This window comes from Hyalella azteca, unplaced genomic scaffold (assembly GCF_000764305.2).
Source record: "Hyalella azteca isolate HAZT.00-mixed unplaced genomic scaffold, Hazt_2.0.2 contig1791, whole genome shotgun sequence".
In the NCBI taxonomy this organism is placed as follows: domain Eukaryota; kingdom Metazoa; phylum Arthropoda; class Malacostraca; order Amphipoda; family Hyalellidae; genus Hyalella; species Hyalella azteca.
In genome coordinates, this window is record NW_025932091.1 from 25,032 (window position 1) to 46,885 (window position 21,854).

The window sequence follows — 21,854 nt, forward strand, 5'->3', positions numbered from 1 at the left end:
GCCTAAACTATGTTTCATTGCATCCGGTGATTTTTATTATACGTTGAAGCTGCACTGTCTCCTCTGATAGCGTCTAGACCCTTATAATTGTCCGTCACGTTGCTTATAAGGGTCAAGCGTCACGTCAATGTTGTTGTTTATTGCGTCCGTCACACTTGCCGTGGGGGAGGCTCAGGTGGTGGCCGGGGGGAAGGCACCGGAAGAGGGGGAGATGGGCGAAGGCAGGGATGGTGGCCAGTAATGCCGCTGCCTCCACGGGGCTGTCCCACAGTGAGGAGACGCTGAGGGACGTGGGGCAGGCGAATAGGTGCTGGACGGACTGGAGGGAATCCCCGCACTCCAGGCAGGCCGAGCTATGGGAGCGTCCGATCCTAGCGGAGTAGGACGCCAGGGAGCTGCAGTATCCCGAGCAGAGCTGGGATAGCCCCGAGCGGTAGGGGCGAGGGAGTGAAGCCTCCACTGATGCCATCGGCGGTGGTGGGGCTGCGAGGACGGCGTTTATAGCGTCCGTCGCCGAAACGTGGAAGGCGACCTCCCTGCGGAGAGACCGCTTGGACTTTCCGTAGGTATTTACGCGCAATATTTTCATTGTTTTAAGTTCAGTATCATCATGATTACATTCAACCATGAGTTCGATTATTCGGAGGCGGGACACTGCATGTCGGGATTGACGAGATCTGGATTAGCGTCGCTTAACGTATTGGGCTTCAAGCGAACCGCTCGGACACTTCTCTTCTGGGATATTTTATCGAAACGAATTGAAAGTTATTTATTCACGATTTCCTCCTTACGATCATTTGTCGATCGAATTGCTAAAACTTATCGCTTTAGCAATTTAGAGCGTTCGAATTAAAATCAAATTCGCACACAAAAATTTGTTTACAATGATCGCAGAAGCGGATTGCGAATAGGTACCAAAACTATTTATCAGGGTCGAGATCGTTTTTTTGACGCTTTCAATCACGAGGTTTCTATATTTCTATATATTTCTTTATCGCGTGCAATTTATCATGAGATTTATTTATTGATTTATAGATTTTCTCCTATAATGTGCGTGCAAATTGAAATTAGTAGTTTAATAGAACACTTTTAGTTTTGTTTACACAATTTCGGCTGTCCCTAATCAGCATATTTGTTGTCATGCAGCACACACGAAAGTCGAACGCAACGAACTTGTCAAGTACTCAAGTAGTCAGTCTGCTGAGTTGCTATGTTACTAAGGGTGCGGCGGCCAGTGAGGCTGCGGCGGAGCAAAATTACCTTGCTAGTTGCTACTCCTTGGCCTTGGGGCTTATGCGTCTTAAAATTAATGATAGGTAGCAATGTTCTTGGCGTAATTTGATTGTACATTAATTGCATTTATTGTCCGATTCCTGACATTTTATTTATCAAAAAAGAAATGGTTTGAAATTGAAATCGTTCGGATTTCTTCTTTGACAATTTCTTTTGACTTTTGAGAGTCAAACGTTGACTGTATTTTGCATCAGTAAATAGTAGTACTACGGACTACCTACTCAACTACTCTGTAGGTACTCATCATAACTCATTTCATAATTGATTTTGTTTCTTGGCTGAAAGCTTTACAGCATTTTATAAAAGCCATTCTTGTGAAATATTTGCAATTTTATATAATAAATGGCATTTTGTTTTAGGTTGCAGACTTGCACTGAGTTGCAGTTCTTTTCAATACGGTTGCACGCTTGCACTTGCATCTTTCATGGAATGGATCATGGATGGGGTTGGGTCAATGGGCCATGGGGTGCACCTGGGAAAGTGAAGGGTGCTCACTGCTCATCAGTAGTCAGGGATTATGAGGGATAGGGTGACTGATAGAATTGGAGACTGGATTAAGATTCTGAACAAACAAGAGATTATTTAGAATTTTAGAAACCAGTTTATTTTTTAAATTTCCTGTTCTAGTTCAAAATTTTATTCTATGTATAATGTATGAATTAATAATTATGATGATGCTTATTGCTTGATCCATGATAGGCCTAATTCAGTCTCAGTGGTCTACTCACCCTACTTATAGTTATAAATAAATTATATACAGGACTCAGAGTCAGAAATTACCTAAGATTAGAAGAGCCTAAAAAATGTCCCTTATTAGTTATTTCAGTTATTTGCCAGTTGCCACTAAGAGTCTGCCTAAAGTAACCAGTAGCACTAGCAGTAGGCACTTGATTAGGCAGTACTGTAACCACCCTTCATTCTTCACTATTTGGACATGGAGACCTAGAGGCTAGATCAGCAACTAGCTAAAGGCTTCAGCATTCAGATTCAGCCTTCAGTCTTCAGAGCTTTTGGAAAAACTTAATTTAATACTGTCTTCATAGTTCATACTACATTATTACTACTGCTAAAAAAATTGGATTTATAAGATTTTGGGTCTTACCATCTTACTACCATGAACCATCTGGTGGCTGTGGGAAGGGAAGATTCATAGATCATTTGGCCATGGCATGGAATGACTTGTGTTTTGAACTTACAACTCTTAATAGAGATTAGTCTACTCATACTGAGTCCCACTGTGGAATTTTGTATACCAGTAGGTAATAAATATACATTGCTACATGTAATGATGTAGGTATCTATAAATATATACCTATAGCAAAATAAATCAGAAGGCCTATTTGCCTATGTATCACTTTATTGCTTGATTTGCAGTTGCAGGTAACTGAGGTAAGTAATGATATAGCAGACTGAAAACTTTAAAAGAACTCATAATAGTGGTAAGCCAGACTAGAAAATAGGGAAGAATTTACTAGTAAATAAACAAGGCATGGTCTTGTCTTGCCAATGCCCCTTGAATAATTTAATTGGTGGCAATTTGTTGAGTGGTCTATTATCTGAAGCAACATATTGTCTAATATCTATTGAGTTTGAGCCATTGTTACAAAAACTAGAAGAAATATTTTTAGAAATAACATTTATTGTATCAAAATATATCTGTTATAAAAAAATCTGTATGGTTAAATTTTTCATTTTCTATTTCAGGAGTTAGCCCTACATTGTTCATCAAAATGGGAAAGAAAGACCAAATGACTCAGGCTCCTCCTGTTGCTAAGTATAGGAAAGAGATTGGTGAGGAATCCTTTTTATTATAAAATGCATTCATTTTTTGGTGATTGATCCTCAATTTGAAATTGTTTTCAGATAATCTGATATTACTATTTTTCTCCCATTGGAATTTAAATTTCTATTTTCTATTTGACCTACATCAAATGCTAAATCTTTAATCATTTTATGTTTTTGTTAAATTTTCTCCACATTTTCAGGTTTTCAAAATAAGAAGCAGGGCTCAGATGTTGTCAAAATGGCACGCCTACAAACCAATATGAAGACAGCAAAAGTCAAAATGCATCAGGTACTATGTGTATTCGTATGATGTGCATCAAAGTTGAATAGCTTGTAAAAATTAAGCATTGATAATTTGCAATCAACATTTTCACATTGTTTTTTTTTTTACTATGAAAGACCCCTACTGCAACAATACAACCACATTTTTTTAAGATTTTGTGATTTTGAATAATGCTTTTATATTTGCTTTATCAGCTGGTAATATTGTTAAATATTTGACCATTATAAATTCATTATTACTGTATTGTTCAAGGCTATGACATTTGAAGTTCTTTTGTCATGAATGTATATGTTGTGCTGAAATTGCAGATTTACCAATTCTATGGAAAAGGGAGCCAGTTTGCTGAATCTGTAGAATCAGCATTTTGTTGTTGATTCAGAAAATAGGACATTGGAGTTGTAACATAAATCAACAGTTACAGTTAGAGTTAGAATAGGTTAGGCCAAGTTTGGTCAAGTTCCTTTATACTTGAATATTTAAAAAAAACTTGGCTGACTGACCTAACCTCAGATTCCTACAGTATAGAAATGCTTATTCTACAGATTCAGCAAACTGGCTGCCAATTCCACGGAATCGGCAATTCCACAATTTCAGCACGACATTTATAAATTTTCTTAACTTACTTTAATTATTGCAGGAATTCCGCTTAGTAGTGGCAGCATCAGTGACAGGTGTGGCTGCCCTGTATGCACTCCTCTACCTCTGGCTCCATTGACTGCACTTTAGGGAAATTTGCAAGCTAGAAAAACCTGTACATCTATACTTTTTATAACTATTTGAATATATAATTCGTGGTCTTGAAGTGAAGCATGTTATTATGAATCAGCATAAATCACATTCTGATATTTATAAAAATTTCATAAAAATAATTAACAGGTTGCAAAAATTTGTTGAAAGGTCTAGATGAAATCAATTTGTCACAAATATGTCATGGAAGTTTAATTATATGATTTAGTTTACTATTAATTTTCACGCAAGTTTTACACGTTTTGTGTTCTGTTATTGTAATTAAACACATTTATTCCTAATATAAGTACTTGTGGAAGACAACTAAGTTTTTACAATTCTAAAAGGTGTTCGGTTATATATGTATCCCAATGTATCCCATTTGTTTATTTTCAAAACAGCATTTCTGAATGAAAATTGCACACTCAATGAAGTCTGTATCGTAGTTCTTACTTGGCTTGGTATTTTCTAACATTTATTTAATACTTTCATCTTTATAAGATGTACGGTATCATTCCATTATTGTTGATGGTTCGGCTTTCTGCTTGGTCTATCAATTTATCTATTCTGTTTAAACATTAATACAGATTTTTGGAAGTCATTTCAAACATCACAAATTCAAAACAATCGTGTTTGGATGAAAGAGCTCTTGATTTGCATTATTGTTTTTCAGTGATCAAATTGCTAGTCAGTTTTCAACAATATGAATATGAATAATTTTTTCTACTGATTATTGTCGATAGAGAGTGATCTTGCATAGTGGGCATTAATTACTTGTATGCAATGCCGTTTTTTGCGAAAATAATTTGTATCAGGATAGATTTTGCAGCTGTGATCAACTTATTGTATCTCAATTTTTTTTAAACTAATTTTTTTTTGTCCCAAGAGGTTATTAGTTCATCCTGCCTTTTTTTGTGCTTTTGTCTTAAGTGGTTAGTTCATCCTGTTTTTTTTTTCGGCTGGATGTTGGCTTTTTGCATATGCTTAAAGCTACTTCCAAACAGCCCACATGTGATCTATGCAACTTTCATAATCATTGTAAGGGAGGTAAGATGAAATTCATTCCATGTAAACAATTGTACCAAATAATGGTGTTCTCAAGTGTTTGGAGCATACAGCAATAGAAATGCTAAACTTTTTCAGGAAAATGTATAAATTATTTTGATTTGCTTTAGTTTGTGTTTCAGATAGTATATCAGATAGTATCATCTGTCAGGTTACTAGACTTTTGACTTGTCAGGTTTGAAAAAGAGTACCTGTATAATATGGCTCTTGCTCTGCATTGTTTGGATTGCCCTGCCGTTACCTGTCTACCAGGACAACCTGTTTGAGATGTCATGTGTGAGCAAATCTTGAGTTATGAAATTCGATAATACTTCATAAAAATACAGCAGCTGAAATATTTCTCACAATTTCCTTCACTTAATTCAAATCAATATAAAATTGATATTCATTTTTCTTATTACATTTCTGTGCATATTTTTGCTACAAGCCATTTATTTCAGTGCAACCTTACGAGTGACTAAGAATATGTCTATATTTTGTTGTATTCTCGTTGTATTCAATTTATTTATTAAGAATGAGCAGCAAATAAGAAGGCTCAAATTGCTCTCAATCTGCTCCTCCCTCAGGGGTCTTATATGCGGGAAACGCTAGCCATTTCTTAAAGATCAAACTATTTATAATCCGTTACTAGAGCAAGTCACTTTATTTGTTATTTATTTATTCCGAGTTTATAAATTATTAAATTTTTACTATACCTCACTCGTCCATTGAATGTTAATGTTCAGTGTCTGGTGGTTGAATTTTTTGTTAGATTAGTACGTACCTATGTCATTTATGTGCCGTATTTGCTCATTGACATGTGCGTGCAATGTTCCTTGAAATAATCTCTGGTTGGATTTCTTAAGAAATATTTGATCACTGTCGATTGAAGTTCAAATTGTGTTTGACAATCTTTATAATTTTATTTGGTTTCCTGACAATAGAATTTTTTGTGACAGTGAACTCAAATTGAATCGTTTTCTCAAATTACTGTGAATAAATAAATGTTTTAGTTTTCGAATATTGCAGCTGATCGTGAAGGATTGCTTTGATCACATGCATGTTTGATTATTTGTAGTCAGTCTATTATTTGGTTGCATTATTCAGGAACGCCATACTATAGCTTATGGTCTCAGACTGATGGCCTCGGTTGTGGGATTAATTTCAATACTTTGGAAGGATAGCATAGCCCTCTTCTCTGTCTCCCTTGCTACCAATCTCCCATATAAACATTGTATTGTATAAGTTTCTTCGTTTTTATTGTTGTATGTATCCTTATCACAACCACGTAACTCTAAGCTTTTCTTGAGCCAGTAAATTAATACCATAGATGAATTTGTCTTGACCAAATTACCCCTGACGGATTTGCTCTTCAACTGTCGTTCAATGGAAAGTTGAAGGCAAATTTCACACGCTACTCTGTTGAGTTGCTCTTCGACTCCGATCGATTTCTATTCTCTGATCGCAGGTTTGTGATTATGTTGTATTAATTATGATCAATTTATAATAATTTACGTATTTTATATAATTTTTTTTTTCATGTAAGATGACTAAGATCCAAATGAGCATTGTACTACCTTCGCCAGTCAATTAGGGTAAAGTTTTTTATTCAATGTTTCATTGCGTATTATTTATATTATCTCATTTTTCTTATTCTGTGCGAGTTATTTGTTATACTTAATCTGAATAATATTAATTGAACATCTTTTAGTTATTTCATTTAGGAAGTTTGTATTCAAATAGTTATATTTTCTCATCGCGTTCATGTATTAACATCTAATTAATTGGCAAGTCTTTTTGGAAGAGGGAAACATTTTTATCGTGATAGTTAATTCAACAGATAAAAAATTGGAATTAATAAATTTTGTTTGTTGAAACGGCACCTTGTTGCAGTTGTATCATGACTTTCTGGGCTGAACTTCCTAATTAATTGTGAAGTACAGTATATCCATCCTATGGGGTATAAATATCAATATTATTAGTACTGATCTCTATTTTACAAATAATTCTACTTAATGATTACAAGTATATGTTATATCACTGGTTTCTATCGTTTCAAGAGCCAATTCATCAAATATTTTGTGTTTTCTTATGCTTATGATCTCACTAAATTAAATTTCTCTCTAGCATATTCCTTATTTCAAAGATTATTGATCCAGCTATCCATGATATTTTTCAATTTTTACATTCCGGTTATTTCCAAACAAATTACTACCTATTTGCTATTCTAACTGCATTAATATTGTGCCATGTCAGACATTATTGTGCAATAATTCTATGTGTTTGTTGTTGAGCGGTTCATTGCTCTATTTTTTATCATGCTCAGTGATGTAGAGGCACAAAAGGGACAAGACTGTTGTAAAAATTTTATTTTAGGAAAAATATTCGACAGAGTCACGATTTAATTGACGTTCTGCACAATTTTCGCGACCTGGATGCACAGCTCTGCGATGCTGCAAGTCATATAGCTCTGCTCAACGGGCATGTCTTACCATGATCTTCTGCTCATCTGTGTGTCCTAATCAATCGTTTTAACAGTTGATCATCCAGACAGTTGAGAGTTGTGCACAAATATTTTAGAATCGTACGTAGAATCGACGCATGCGAATGTTAATGATAGAAGAGTTACTGGAGTTACTGTGTATTCATATCTTAATTTTATTATCAGTAAAGTCAGATATTAATCATTTGTGAGCTCTATTTCTTATTGATTTCTGTTGAATTATTCACTTGAATACTCGAATACAGTATACTTGAATACTGTTGAATTATCGAGGATTACCCGATATCAATAATTCACATAGATGTGTTTCTGTTAAACTGCTTGTACATGATTATGCAAGCTACTGAAGCCTTCTCTACTCTAATACATGTATATGGGCATCTTGTGTGGTATGTCTAAGATCACATGAGCTGCTGTTATAGTTTTGCTCTATTAGGGAACCGCTTGTGTTGTTTGTAACTGATGATATTATAATTCGTTTTTTAAGTTTTTCTCTTCATTCTTATTACCTTAATACTCTTTTCAATTTTTTACACACATTTTATTGCTTCATTTGTAATGTTCGTTGCATTTTATGTGGTTTGTGTACTTGAACCCAAATCTGTAACCTATTTTTATACTGCATGTAATTAAAATCTTGAAATGAACACAGTTAGTGCGTGTTATTTCTCAATTGTGTTAACTTTTAAGTCACATAATGCATTTGATATCAGAATGAATTTAGTTAAGAAATGACTTGTCCGTTCGCGAGGATCGTAGTCGCCTAACAACATTGAGAATTTTATCCGTATTTAAGACAGCGAAAAATTTTCTATCAACTCACGGCAGTAGGGATGTTTTTTTGTATGAAATTCACTGAACAGAAAGCAGTCAAATTCAACTATCGTAATAACGAACGGGTGTTTTTGTCAGCTTTATAGAAATTATCGGTGAAGTGATATGAGACCAGACCGCCATTTATCCCGCTTCACATTAATATAAATACAGGGTTATTCGAAATTGTGGACCTAATTTAATAAATTCGGATTTATTTAGGTAAAAGTTCAAAATTATTAATTTTCATACCGATGGAAAGAGAAAGATCCGAATTTTTTTTACATATTTACATAGCGCTTCAAAGGCTTGTGCCAGATCCCCTCAGGGGGAATTTCTGACGTGTGTCTGTGCTCGTTAGAAGTCCTATGGGATTTCGCTTTCCTAGGGGGATTGTTCCTGAGCGCCCCACCGCTGAGCTCGCGGTGTCTGACTGCAGGCCTCAGTTATGGGGTTAAGTTACTGTGTAGGTAGGATTCCTTACATTAAGTTATTATGTAGGTAGGATTCCTTACATTAAGTTATTATGTAGGTAGGATACCTTACATTAAGTTATTATGTAGGCAGGATCCTTACATTTCCCTTCTCTGTCTCTCTCGGGCGGGCGACGTCCCGTGTAAGCGACCTCTTGTTCGAGTGTCCTTAGTAGTTTCTGTTGCTTTTCACCTGTCCCTCCTTGTCAATTCGCCTCTTTGAGATGCTAACGCTGCTTCTTTCGAGCCAGCTTCAGCGGGCTGGCCATCTGAGACCTTCCGCCCTTTGTGGGTGAGGATTAATCTGAGAAATTGAATAATTGAGACCTTCCGCCTTGCCGGCGACGTTATATTTTGACCTCCTGTGCGAAATAGCTTGATAGCTGAATCGCTAGCAAACCATTATACTACTACTACTACTACTACTACTACTCATCTACCAGCAACTCTGTTTACGTCCCGCCTCTACCAGCAAATCTGTTTACGTCCCGCCTCTACCAGCAACTCTGTTTACATCTCGGCTCTACCAGCAACTCTGTTTACGTCCCGCCTCTACCAGCAACTCTGTGTATATCCCGCCTCTACCAGCAACTCTGTTTACGTCCCGCCTCTACCAGCAAATCTGTTTACGTCCCGCCTCTACCAGCAACTCTGTTTACGTCCCGCCTCTACCAGCAACTCTGGTTGATCTGAAGAACCGTATCACTGCTACGGTGCACTCAGTAACAGAAGATATGCTTTCTCGTGTTTGGGACGAGTTTGGCTACCATTTAGATGTTTGCCGTGCAGCACAAGGGGGGCATATTCAACATTTATAAAAATGGAAAAAAATTAATCTTATCTCTCCATCGGTGTAGAAATTATTCATTCAGAATTTATACTTAAATAAATACGAATTTATTGAATTGGATCCATCATTCGGAATAACCCTGTATAGCTTATGATGTATATATTCCACTAAAGGATACTTTTTACTTTGTAGGCATCAAAATTTCGGCAATGCTTTCATTCTAATAACTTTTCCAAAAAAGCATCCAGTTTAAAGAGCCCCTAAACGGTCAAGCTGCTTAAGTAAAACGATTGGCGCGCGCTACTACCAACCTCAATCTGGGCTTCAATGTGTTGATAAGAATCTCCCTCTCGTCACACATGGGATTAGTTTACACTTGTGCGTTCGTTAGTGGTTGTTTTTCGATCTGTTGTGTGAATTTTGGTGGTGAGCAATGGTTTCCAATACTAATTTTGCCTTCTCGATAAAAATATGCGCATCTTTCCACCGATCAAACTTTATATCAATCACAATCATGCGTCGCTTCAAGCGTCAAACAGATTCCAACACGGTCAATCACGCCTGAGTCGAGCTATTGACTCAAGCCGCTCGATCATTTAAAGATTCCTTTATAATAGATGTTTGAACCATTAACCATTCTTCCTACGGTACCGAAGACCCATGGTATTATGTCCTCCAGGCCAATGTTTCTCGGGTACATAACTTTTGTATTCACCGAACCTAGCTGGCACGCTTTTCTCGCTTGACCTGTAGAAAATGTTCCCCCTAGTTTCCGATCTTCTCAGTAGTTCGCAACAAACCGAAGTAGTGTCCTGAGATCGTTCATGGCATTACGCAGGGGTTGTAAATTTAACGGCCGTATAAAATATTTTGAAATATTTTTTCATCCATGTCTTAGGTATGTGCAAAAATTTTGTCTTTTCCAAAATTGTTATTAAAGTTTATACCACTTGAAAGCAAACAAGTACTTGAACATCAACTCGTATTCAGTGAACCACAAATAAACTAAAATTAGTACAATTTCTTATCTTCATTGTAGTTGGTCCAGAAAGTGGTCTAAGAATTGCCCATTCTACCGTCAATGCCTCAAGACGCCACTCACAAGCAACGGCACCTACCGCTAAACTCGCCGCTCATCAAGAAGAACCCTATTATAATACTGGTTTGAATTGCGATTTGTACTGAAGGTAGGGTCCGGTTGCCACAAAATAACTAAGATGCTTTTTCGATCGCGCTAGAAAGTCGCAACACAGTTTTGTTAACAGATGTTTCCGTCAGAGGCCCGCAACATAAGAAGTGTATTGGCGAAGTTAGTAAGTGCATTACGGCGGGACAGGATGATCCTGTCCGCTCGTCGCCATCACACTCCAGATGGCGATATTTTCCGTGTATTAACACAACTGAGCTTTATTTGTATGCTGTCGCTGCAGCAGAGTTTCAGTTGTTTACGTAACATTTTTGAGAGGTGAAACATATATCATGTAACCCTGAGACATGATGAGTAGAATTGCCACGAATAAGTGTAGATAATAATCAAAGATCATACTTCTCATCATTTTATTGCTCCATCTGCAGAAATTCCATCAGGGCCTTTCATGGGACAAATCTATGCAGAAGTTGTCTTAGCACGTTGAGTGCGGCATGACACACCAGTGGGCTGCAGGGTCTTTTTCCGGACACATTCCGCGATATAGTTTATTCAATTGCGTCTGCCGACTAAAATTTATGATGGCAGGAACCATGGGCAGGATTACCTCAATAAATTTTCAAAAAGTACGGAAGAAATGAAAATTTAATTTTTGCAGCGGAACCGGAGCCATCTGGCAGCGCTGGTGGGTCGTGCTACACTCAATGTGCTAACAAACTGGCAGAGATTTCGTAGGATCGACGCAAATAACGGCATTTTTCCCCGTCGCATGGCGCAGTTTTCAGTCCAGTATGTACAACCCCGTACACGCATTCGTTGTCTACAGGAGATGTCGCCCAATCATACTCGATCACCGGTGTGTTGCTAGGAACGTGGACCCAACTTCCGTTGATTCTTCGTATGTTCACCCAGAATTCAGACAAGTCTGAGGAATTAAAGAAACATACTTCAACGCTCTTCGAATAATTGTACGCAATATCAATACTTCTAATAACTGTACGCATGAATAATTAAATGAACCTTTTCAAAGGAAACTTGGTGAATTTTCAGGCATTTTCTCTTCATTCAATTTTCGGTTTATTTGCGATTTGAGGAAACGAATAGCATTAACGTTTCTGACCTGGATACGAGTTCTTGATGATATTCGTCACGTCGTTTATCTTGACAGCCGTGTCAACCTCGACCAAGAGCAGTCCTTGGTAAGCGCAAAAGGCCACCGCATCACAGAAGTACTCTTTTCTGATGGTGCTGCTGCTGTCGCAAGGAGGGCTTTCGCAGCCAATGTAAACAAAGGGAGACTTGTTGTTTGGGCAACACTGTAGCGTTTTCTCCGGAAGACCTGTTAGCTGAGTCCCAGCTATGAAAAAGTTTATCATTATCAACTACCACAATGAAAATGAAACATTCTTTCTTAATTAGCAAATTTTCTAGCATGAATGTCAGGCCAGGTTAGGAAAAACTAAGTTAAATCAGGTTTGGAAACTCACTTTTCCACACAATTTTGACATGACGTTGTGTTGAATGAAAGAATTTTAGCTTAAAAACAATGGCCAACGCCTCACGCATATAAAGAATATTATTACAACGGAAAATTTTCATCGGAATTGACAACCATCATGAGAAATCAATTAAGTAACTCATTATATCACGTTATCTTTTCGAGTGGAAAGTTTTATATCGACTGTGGACGTATGGAATCTAATACCATCACTGTTCTCTGTGCAAAAAGAAGTACGTTAAACTAAATGTATTATCATCCAGAGATCTCAATTACGGCGATAAGTATACCGCTGCTACAGATTGTTGTAGTCATGATTGATAAACTGCTGATTGGTATACTACTGATTGATGCATTACTAACGCCTGTACCAACCATTGTTTTACGATTTTTACGATTTACTATTGACTGCACTTTCTCAATGCGGTCAAAATTCCTACATTGTTTTTGAAATTCTGAGTTTTGTTTCGTTACCTCCGCTCTCTACGTTCCCTGAAGCACAGCTTGAGGTGCAACTTCCGTCGGTTGTTATCCTTGCACCGTCCAAGAACGCGCCTAGATCGAGAGGTGAAGCACGCCGTCGTACCTGAGATACGAGAAAATGCGAGAATATTAGGGACGCAGCCACACTAATTTGAGGTTGCATTCCTATACAAAATATTCTATGCGAGTTGTGTAGTGAATATGCATTAAATAGTTTTATGTGAAAATGGTTCATCAATTCGCTAATAAAGTAGAGATGGCTTAATCACGATGAGCCTATAGTGTACAATATTTACTTATGTCAAGTCTAGTATTGAGGAGCACTGCACTGCCACACAAATGCCATAGATTCGAGGGACAATTTAATCAGAGTAACTGCATGGGGCCGTACAATCAAAAAAGTTGAAATTTCGTAACTCCGTCAGTCAATCACTGACGGCTTTCCAAGCTCGACCTGCTAATTACAGGGGAGAAATCGGTCCCAACGTGTACCTTATATGTCGCTACTTGCGCTTAGGTTGCTACGTGCACTTAGGTTGCTACGTGCACTTAGTTTCTACGTGTACTTATGCCGCTTCGTGCACTGAATCGCTACGTGTACTTAAGCGAGTTCTGATAGTACGGCCTGTCGCCAGCCCTGTTACTCACCACCAGAGCTTAGAACGTAGGACCGTCTCTCCAGTACACGAGGGCTTGCTTGGGTCGTAGACTCCATCAGCGGCTATCCTGCAGGTGCCGCCGCTGTATTTGAACATGGCTTTGCCTGTAAATGAAGAGAGAAATTAGCGTCAGTGTTGCATCATAGAGAAGAGTAGGCACACGCTTATTTCATAAGGCGTTTTAGTCTCACGAACGAAAAAGTGATTAAAAGATTGCACGATTTTCTCAGCAATCAAAAAGTTACTTCTCACTGACATTAGGATTGTCGCATAGTTTCAGTGAACTAAAAAGGATTCTTTATGCCAAAATTGCGTACTTCATAGTATAAATACTGGGAAGTAAAAAAAGCTCCTCTAAACTGCAAAAGTAAAATGGTATAAGCAATTTTAAATTTATTCGATTAAGTTTGTAAAAACAAACTTCGATGTAATGCTGATTGTGTATGATCACCTGCATCCAAAGTAGCCTGGGCGCAATCGATGGTAGATTTGACGCCGCTCTTGACAACCCACGTGATGATTTGAGTGCTCGAGCTTGTCAGCTGTACGAACTCTGAGGTGCCCAGCTCGATGGCGTAGAGGCTTCCTGACACCGAGTTGGCCGCCGCAGCGCAGGTTGAGAACAAGTTATGGACTAGTTTCCAGTGCTCCTATAAGAATAAATAAGAAAGAGAACAAGCTAGTTTTTAGGTTCGTTTATGGGACAAACTGCAAGTGATAAAACCTACGATTACTTGGAGGTAAAAGTAAAATAAGTTAAATGCGATTAAAGCATCGAATACTATAAATTTAAACAAGTAAATGATGAATGATATATTTTAATATATTGTTTACACGTGCAAGATTTTTTAACGTAATAAGATGCGAAACAAATAAAAATACAGACTACTGCATAATAAATAAACTTAATTCATTAACTATGTTGTTAATTAGTTAACTCATTATTACTGACCGGAGTTGTTACAAAAGAACAATTTAATTTCTCACCGTTTCCAGGGATTCGCTAGCGCGTGGAATTCCAGCGGAGGGCAGGATTGCACCATCAAATTTCCAAAATGCGTGTGTAATGTGCTTTTCGCTTTAATCATAAATCTGCCCGACACACGTTTTTTGGGGCGAGCCATAATTTATTTTCTACTTTTTAGTCCAAAAGAAAAACGTGGTTTTTTAAAAAGTTTTTTTAAGTATTTTCTGATTTCTTTTTTGTTTGAATTATATATTAAAATTAATGGGGGTAGGGGAAAAATTTAAAATATCAGAAAAATCACAAAAAAATGAAAGAAATTGATGATCGCTAGATATGATATCTAGCGATCATATATATATGATATATGATATGATCGCTAGATATGATAGATATAAAAGATGATCGCTAGATATGGTCTTTACGAATCGCATGATAGTACCTCCTCCTTCACAGTACCCCCTAATTTTTCCGTTTTCTAAGTATTTCACGTTTTCCTTCATTCTTTCCGATAAATTCACACGAACAAAAAGGTTTTAGATTTCTAATTTACATATGTGCACCAAGTTTCAGAATGATCCGTCCGCAAATAAAAGTTTTTATATGGCTTTACATGCTTCCCTTTAAAGGGTAAAATTTGTTGCCTACGGCTTCGCCCCCGTTAACATCACTCACCTGACGGCCCAGCGAACGATTTGATCTGCACGGAAATTCAAGACGCGCTACTACGCCATTAAATAATTATACTTTAACTAGGCCCATTGGACTTAAAATTTCTAGATTATTTTATTGGAAATATTTTTTTGAGAAAATAAATGAAGTAATGAACGTGTTCCTTTTAGACACCGTGATAATATATTTCAATCAATTTTGCAGGAACATTTCATCCGGGATTTATGAGAAGAATTTCCCGAAGTCGAGCATTTCCCCCATAAAAGCAATATTAAAACTTATGTAAGTTGTAACTGGCAGAATATTAAAATTTGAATACATACACACATTGAACACACATTGAACATTATTAATTTCAAGTCTTAAAATGTCGAAATGAAATCGAAAATTATTTCATGATTGGATAAGATACACCAAAATTGGCTTACACTTACAACGCTCTGAGCCAGCAAAGTCATATTAAGTTCTGCATCAAATAAACATAATTCAAATGTTCCAATGTAAGTTGTAATTTTATTTGTTCTATTGATTATTTAGATTCGAAAGTTTATTTAAACTATGTTGTTAAACTTTAGAATATTAGACAGAGAAACGCTGAAGCTGCTTGAGTTCGCAATCTTCACTTCTATTACTTTTCGATATCATGCAGTCCGGTAAAGCACGGCTGTCCATTGACCAGTTCTTTGCAACTTTCGAGTTGCGGCATCATGACATAAATGCGAACTTAGAAAATGGCAATTGTATTGAATATTGCTCAAATTTTCATAAGATTATCTTGTCCTATTACATAATTATAATTATAATGAAGACTGATATGACGTACCAAGAAGAAATATTAAAATTCGTTTGAACGTTTAAATAGGTTATGTAATTCAGATGTAATAGCAAGTTCGAAATTGAAGCGATAGGCGATATTCAACCGATTTGCGATGATATCCCGAGCCCTAAAAGTTGAATTGAGTATCCAACGCTTTTTGTTATTCTGTTGAAAACAGTTATTTTGTGCAACTGCAAAAAACTCATGGATTGCATTGTCAATTTGTCCGGTGGTTTGCTAGTGTTTGAACCGAGTGCTGCGCCGGCCCAAAATAAATAAGGACTGTCCGTCTATATGAACACATATGATATACCTTTTGACATGTACTGCTCAGTGTATGCACAGTTCGTACTACAAGACTTTTTTTGCTCAGTCATATGAATTGGGTTATGAAATCAATTGATGTCTGCGTATTTTCAGGGAAAAATACTAGCTTGCCTCCTGTATGATGTACTGCCACTGAGATATGATGAGATGCAGGGTAATGCGCGTATACTTCCTCAAATTATAATAATAATGTCATATAATAATATAGCGGTTCAGCATTTATTAGGCTGTAGGCCTGTCGCCGATTCTACGCATAGCAGAACATTCACAGCTTGTTGCGGGCTTGAACTCGCAACTCACTGCTTCAAATTTTCTTTGCTCAATTGCCCGGCCTCCTCGCCGATTCTGACCATAAACTGGCGCGCAGAGCTGGGATCGAATCCGCACCTCTCTGCTCCAATCTTGGAACTCTTAACTCTAACCACAAGGCCACCCTGCCCATAAATGAAAAGAACTTTTAAAGATATAATTACAATATAAATTTTCTTGAAAAAGACCAAATGACAGCCCTCATTGTCAATGCATTCAGTTAGTCGATTTCTGAAGATCCGTTGAACTTGCTGAAGCATATCAACGGGTATCTTGTCATTGGCTTGGCATATCTTGTTTTTTGATTGAGGTGGTCCTTGGACAGTCATTGTAAACAACTGATTTAAGATAACCCCATGCAAAATCACACGGAGCCAAATCGGGGGATCAAGCCGGCCAAGGAAGGTCACCACTCAAGGAGAAGAGGCGCTCTGCAAAATGTTGTCTCGCAAGATCCAATGGACATCGCGCTGTGTGGGCCGTGGCTCCATCTTGTATGAACCAGACATCCATGACATTCATTTCAGGCCAGTTCTGCCAAAAGAAAGGCGTCAATCATTTGCGTGTACCGAGCTGCAGTCACATTTACAGTGCGTTCGTTTTTCTCAAAGGAATAAGGGCCAATTAATTCGACTTATGACCCTGTACAGCGCACAGCCAAGCTTTCACAATTACGAGAGTACGCCTCGAAAGCAAATGCACGCTGCTCACTGGTCCAATGCATTGTGGCAACTGACTAGGCAGGACACCAAACTTCTTGACCTAAGGGTGTGCACGGTGGAGGCATGCGAGAGCAAGACAGCAGTGCGCGCTATAGTGGGCGAGAGAGAGAGCGACACACCTATGCTCTGTATGACGGCCGGGCGGCTACTGAGCGCAATAGAGTATAAGGTGCTTATACACGTGGCTATTAGTTGCGTATATCGGTTACGTCTACCAGGCCAGGCTACAAAAATTTGTGATGCTTGACGTGTTCAGAGGCATACTAGCTGGTTCATTGCAGGCCGAGCACCTCGAGTTGTTTTGAAGCAGTCTATTGCGCTCAGTAGCCGTCCGGCCGTCATACAGAGTACAGGTGCGTCGCTCTCTCTCTCGCCCACTATAGCGCGCACTGCGGTCTTGCTCTCGCATGCCTCCACCGTGCACACCCTTACTCGACAACTCCCAACGTCGCACTGATGCGGGCGCAGTGTACCGAAAACGCTATACTCGTGTACAGGCACTCAACCTGCAAAACTGTAGTATACGCAACCAATATACACAGCTAATAGCCCTGTGTATAAGCACCTTTAGACTGCTTCAAAACAACTCTAGTTGCCTTGCCTGCAATGAACCAGCTAGCTGCCTCTGAACACGTCAAGCATCACAAATTTTTGTAGCCTGGCCTGGTAGACGTAACCAATATACGCAACTAATAGCCACGTGTATAAGCACCTATAGNTCATCTGTCATCACAAGAAATCGTCCTCCGTCTTGATCCTGGTCTTGCATGGGAGATACAGGCTGTCTTGCTGGGTCTGGGTTTGGTCCCCCAGCACCAGCAGCAGGCTCTGGCCCAGCAGCCTCTAGTACTGCTACTGTGGAGGTGAGTGAGTTAGCTCACTTAGCCGAGTGTGCTGCAATGATGGAGGAGGATTGTGCTATTGATGGTGGTTTTGTTATTGAGGACTCTGATCCAGATAGCATCATTGAGGCCACTCCTGTTGCTGTTGCTGTTGCGGGTAGACGCAAGCGCAGGGACCGTGAAACTGATGGGTCAAGTGAGAGTATCTCTAGCAATAGAGCCAAGCGCTGTCTCTTATACACATCTAGATGTGTATAAGAGACGGCAAAAATAGTCTGCATGCCGAATTTCAGATCTCTAGAGCAATCAGAAGTGGGCTAATTTTCGTTGTCAATGTTAACAACAAACAAACAAACAAACAAACAAACAAACGCGAAGCTGAGTTAAGAAAAAAACGTGTTAATAATAAAATAAAAACGTGTTAATAACAAACCGCCATCAACATCACATTTTGCGATGTTTTTTAAAGTGATCTGCATCGATAGAATTGAGGGGTAAATTATCAAGATTACAGCACTCCTAAAAATATTAAGTACACTGTCAGTTCGATGAGCGAAAGAATTTTCTAACGATGATCTCAGTGATTGTTTTCAGAAAAAGCATTCACTACTTTTCAATTAAACTTTCTGCTTTACTATACGTCGTCTGCTGAAGAGTTATATCTTTATATTTTATTATATATTACAATGTTCAAACGAAAACAATAATTAGTGCACGAAAATATCTAAAAAGAAATAGCACGATGAAACAACAGCACTAGCATTTGACACAAACGTGTGCGGGCTCAACGGGGTAGGGAAAAGTTGACTTGCTTTTTCTCCCGTCTATTTCATATACTTGAGTGACGTAAGCTGAGTGACGTAAGCTGAAAATAAGATCTAATATTAGTTAATAGGTCGAGATAGACATACATGAAACTTAAAAAAAAACCCAGACAACAAATTTCATCAAAAACATTGTAATTTTACTTACTTCTGATGGAATTATATATCTTCGGCTGCTGCTATATTGATGTTCTCTCTGTTATTTTGTTTGAGACGCTGTTCATATCGTGCATAGCAGGTTCCATCTACAACGTCTTTCACCAACTCTTGTTTCGGCTTCCATGTGTAGCAATTCTGTTGCTTCCTCGCAAGAAACTGCCGTGCAAGTAATCTGTCTGTCACTGTCTCAGTTTTAAGCGAGTTTGTTTGCTTCGTTTTAACGTGGTTAACGAGCGAAAAAATCCTTTCGACACAAGCGGATGAGTGAGGCAATATAGTTAGATTTGTCATAAAACTAGACAGAGTTCCAAACTTTGGTCGATTCATCCCGTCTTTAATGTTACGCAGTGAATGCCAGAAGCCAGGGACTGAAGTGTAGTTTAAAGATACATCGCTAAACTGCCAAAAGAGCCTCCATTCATCGTCGAGTTTGTCAAGAACATCCTCAGGAACAATATGGGGAAAATTCTGTGCTACGTTCACTATGGAACTGGGAGATTTAGTGATATCTCTTGAGGCAGCGGGATCTAATATATGTAAATTTGCGATAATGCCATCTTCTTCTAATGGGAATCTTTTTTTGATTTGTAAGCACAACTCAACTAAGAAGTTCAAACAATCCCTTTTAAATCTAACATCATTTTCCCCGATTGGAAACAAGGATAACTCTCTCATGCAACGTCCACCCAAATACAAATCGTTAACATGCTTATGTAATGATTTGTTACTTGGATCAATAGCTGAAGCTCTTGTGGATTTAATTGCCTCTTCTCTGATGAAACAACTCAAAATGTTCTTGTATTCATAATACACCATAGAATGCAACACATGAAGTCTGAAGTTTTCTGATTGAAACTCGATGTTCAAACGATCAACTTTCTCTAACACATAGTTCAGAAATAGTAGCATGTGTTTCGTGCCTCTGTTCTTGAACGTTTGGTAGATATTATTTGCACCATCAAGTATATCTTCTTTTGATTCAGACTGGAAATACAACAATAGTGCATCCCATTGCTCTAGAATAATTTTGATGACATTTCCACGAGATAACCAACGAGTTTGAGCTAGCTTTGGTATTTTGTGAGTCTCTGTCTTGGTTACCTCTTGGATAAGCGTAAAATCCCTATTTCTCTTACTACTCCGGGAAAAATAGAAGGTGATATTCTTTAAAAATGATTCGAGATAGGATGGCAACATTTTCACAGCGTGACTTGCGCAAAGAGCAAAAGAATGGCATACGCAACCCATAACAAAAACTGATGGAATGTCTTCCTTCAATAGGGTTTGAAAGCCGCTCTTGTTGCCCATCATAGTAGAACAATTATCGCTTCCAAATCCAATGATGTTTGAAATAGGAATTTTTTTATCATTCAGAGTCGTTTTAACAGCTTTGCATAAACCACTGGCACTTCCATCTTCAATAACAATCGAGTCAAGCAAACTATCACATACATCATTTTTTTCAACATCAAAATATCTAACGACAACAGCTAATACCTGTGAAACGGATATATCAGTGCTCTCATCGATTATCAGACTGAACTTTTCATTTCTACACTGATCAACAATTTCCCATTTTTCATGATAAGCAATTCCTTCCTGAATAAGATATGAAGCTTTTGTCGCATGAAGTTTTACATTTTTAGCAATGCTGCTATCATGAAATGCTCTCTTGCACACTTCCACTAAATGATCTGCATGCGCGAATGGCACATTGTGTTCAGCAATATAAGCAGATATAAGTAATTCTGCCTTTGCAACTTCATCACTCTCCCTGGGAATCTGTTTCTTAATAAATGAATCAATTTTAGTAGCTGCTTTAGCTTCTTTCATGTTGTTGAGATGCTTCGCAGTCTTACAATGTGCCATCAACATGGATCTATTAGCATTTTTTATTTGAGTTTTACAACATGCGCAATAGGAAACACCTTTTTCTTTCGAATCTTCTTGCAGCCACTCCTTAAAGTCTTTTTCATGTAACCACTCTTCTTTAAAAGACTGTTTGTACCATTTTTTAGCTACTTTTCTAGGGGGACTTGCCATTTTCGGGGCCTTCACTGTTCACTATAGGTATGTTAATTTAACAGCACCGATAGGTACATGAGCAACAGTAAAACTTAACGCACGACACAACTATAACTTGTCACTTGTCAATAGCGAGCGCGGTACTGTGCAGTGCGCGACGAGAAGTTGGGAACCGTTGCTTCGACTGGTAATGAACGCGTTCAATACCGGTAATGAACGCGTACAATACCAGTACCGTCTGTCAGCTGGGGAAAATATACAGTCTGACGCTTAATGCGTTGCTCCATTCATTGTGTATTGACTGCATAATCAAATTTAAGGCATTGAGAATATTTCAATTGTATTATTGGCTAAAATCAACTAACTTAACGAAAAAAACCCAGATTTTGCCATTTAAAAGAAAAATACACCCAGACACCCAGGTGACGGCCAAAAAACCCAGATCTGGGTGGAAAAACCCAGCGCTGGGAGCCCTGCTTGTAACGCGGGAACCGCTTGACTCTTGAGGGCTCGCTGCGTTCACGGGGTGGTTATTTCGTTGATCTTTGCGATATTTTCCACGCACTTGTGGATTGAACGCCGGGATGAGTGAAGATTTTAAGAAAGAATAGATGAGGATAGGAAAACTTAGTGCGTTGAATCTGACGAGTGACGAACGACGTCACAGCATTCGAAGATCATGCATGATCCTCCAGG

At 38.2% G+C, this 21,854-nt stretch overlaps 1 protein-coding gene and 2 long non-coding RNA genes across 3 annotated transcripts; 1 reads left to right on the top strand and 2 right to left on the bottom strand.

The window, feature by feature from the left end:
* The first annotated feature begins 1,931 nt into the window (after positions 1-1,931).
* Positions 1,932-8,285, top strand: LOC108670824. Its single transcript, XR_001930763.2, has 4 exons — positions 1,932-2,682; positions 2,998-3,084; positions 3,279-3,367; positions 3,999-8,285. It is a non-coding gene; the product is annotated as an uncharacterized LOC108670824 (long non-coding RNA).
* A 2,993-nt stretch (positions 8,286-11,278) lies between these two features.
* LOC108670822 lies at positions 11,279-14,266 on the bottom strand. Its single transcript, XR_007157113.1, has 5 exons — positions 13,949-14,266; positions 13,487-13,601; positions 12,830-12,941; positions 11,978-12,214; positions 11,279-11,782 (listed from the first exon to the last, which is right to left on the bottom strand). It is a non-coding gene; the product is annotated as an uncharacterized LOC108670822 (long non-coding RNA).
* A 3,923-nt stretch (positions 14,267-18,189) lies between these two features.
* Positions 18,190-21,552, bottom strand: LOC125178996. The gene is made up of 2 exons (XM_047883999.1): positions 20,020-21,552; positions 18,190-18,334 (listed from the first exon to the last, which is right to left on the bottom strand). Exons 1-2 carry the CDS (start codon positions 21,174-21,176, stop codon positions 18,190-18,192), a joined length of 1,302 nt encoding a protein of 433 aa, XP_047739955.1. The 5' UTR covers positions 21,177-21,552.
* Positions 21,553-21,854: the final 302 nt, after the last annotated feature.

Excerpts from the sequence above, each read along its gene's own strand:
- LOC125178996 (XM_047883999.1), bottom strand. The coding sequence starts at position 21,176 with ATGGCAAGTCCCCCTAGAAAAGTAGCTAAAAAATGGTACAAACAGTCT. Across the intron at positions 18,335-20,019 it reads CTACTATTTCTGAACTATGT|TTTCACGGTCCCTGCGCTTG; the intron begins GTTAGAGAAAGT and ends TTGACCCATCAG.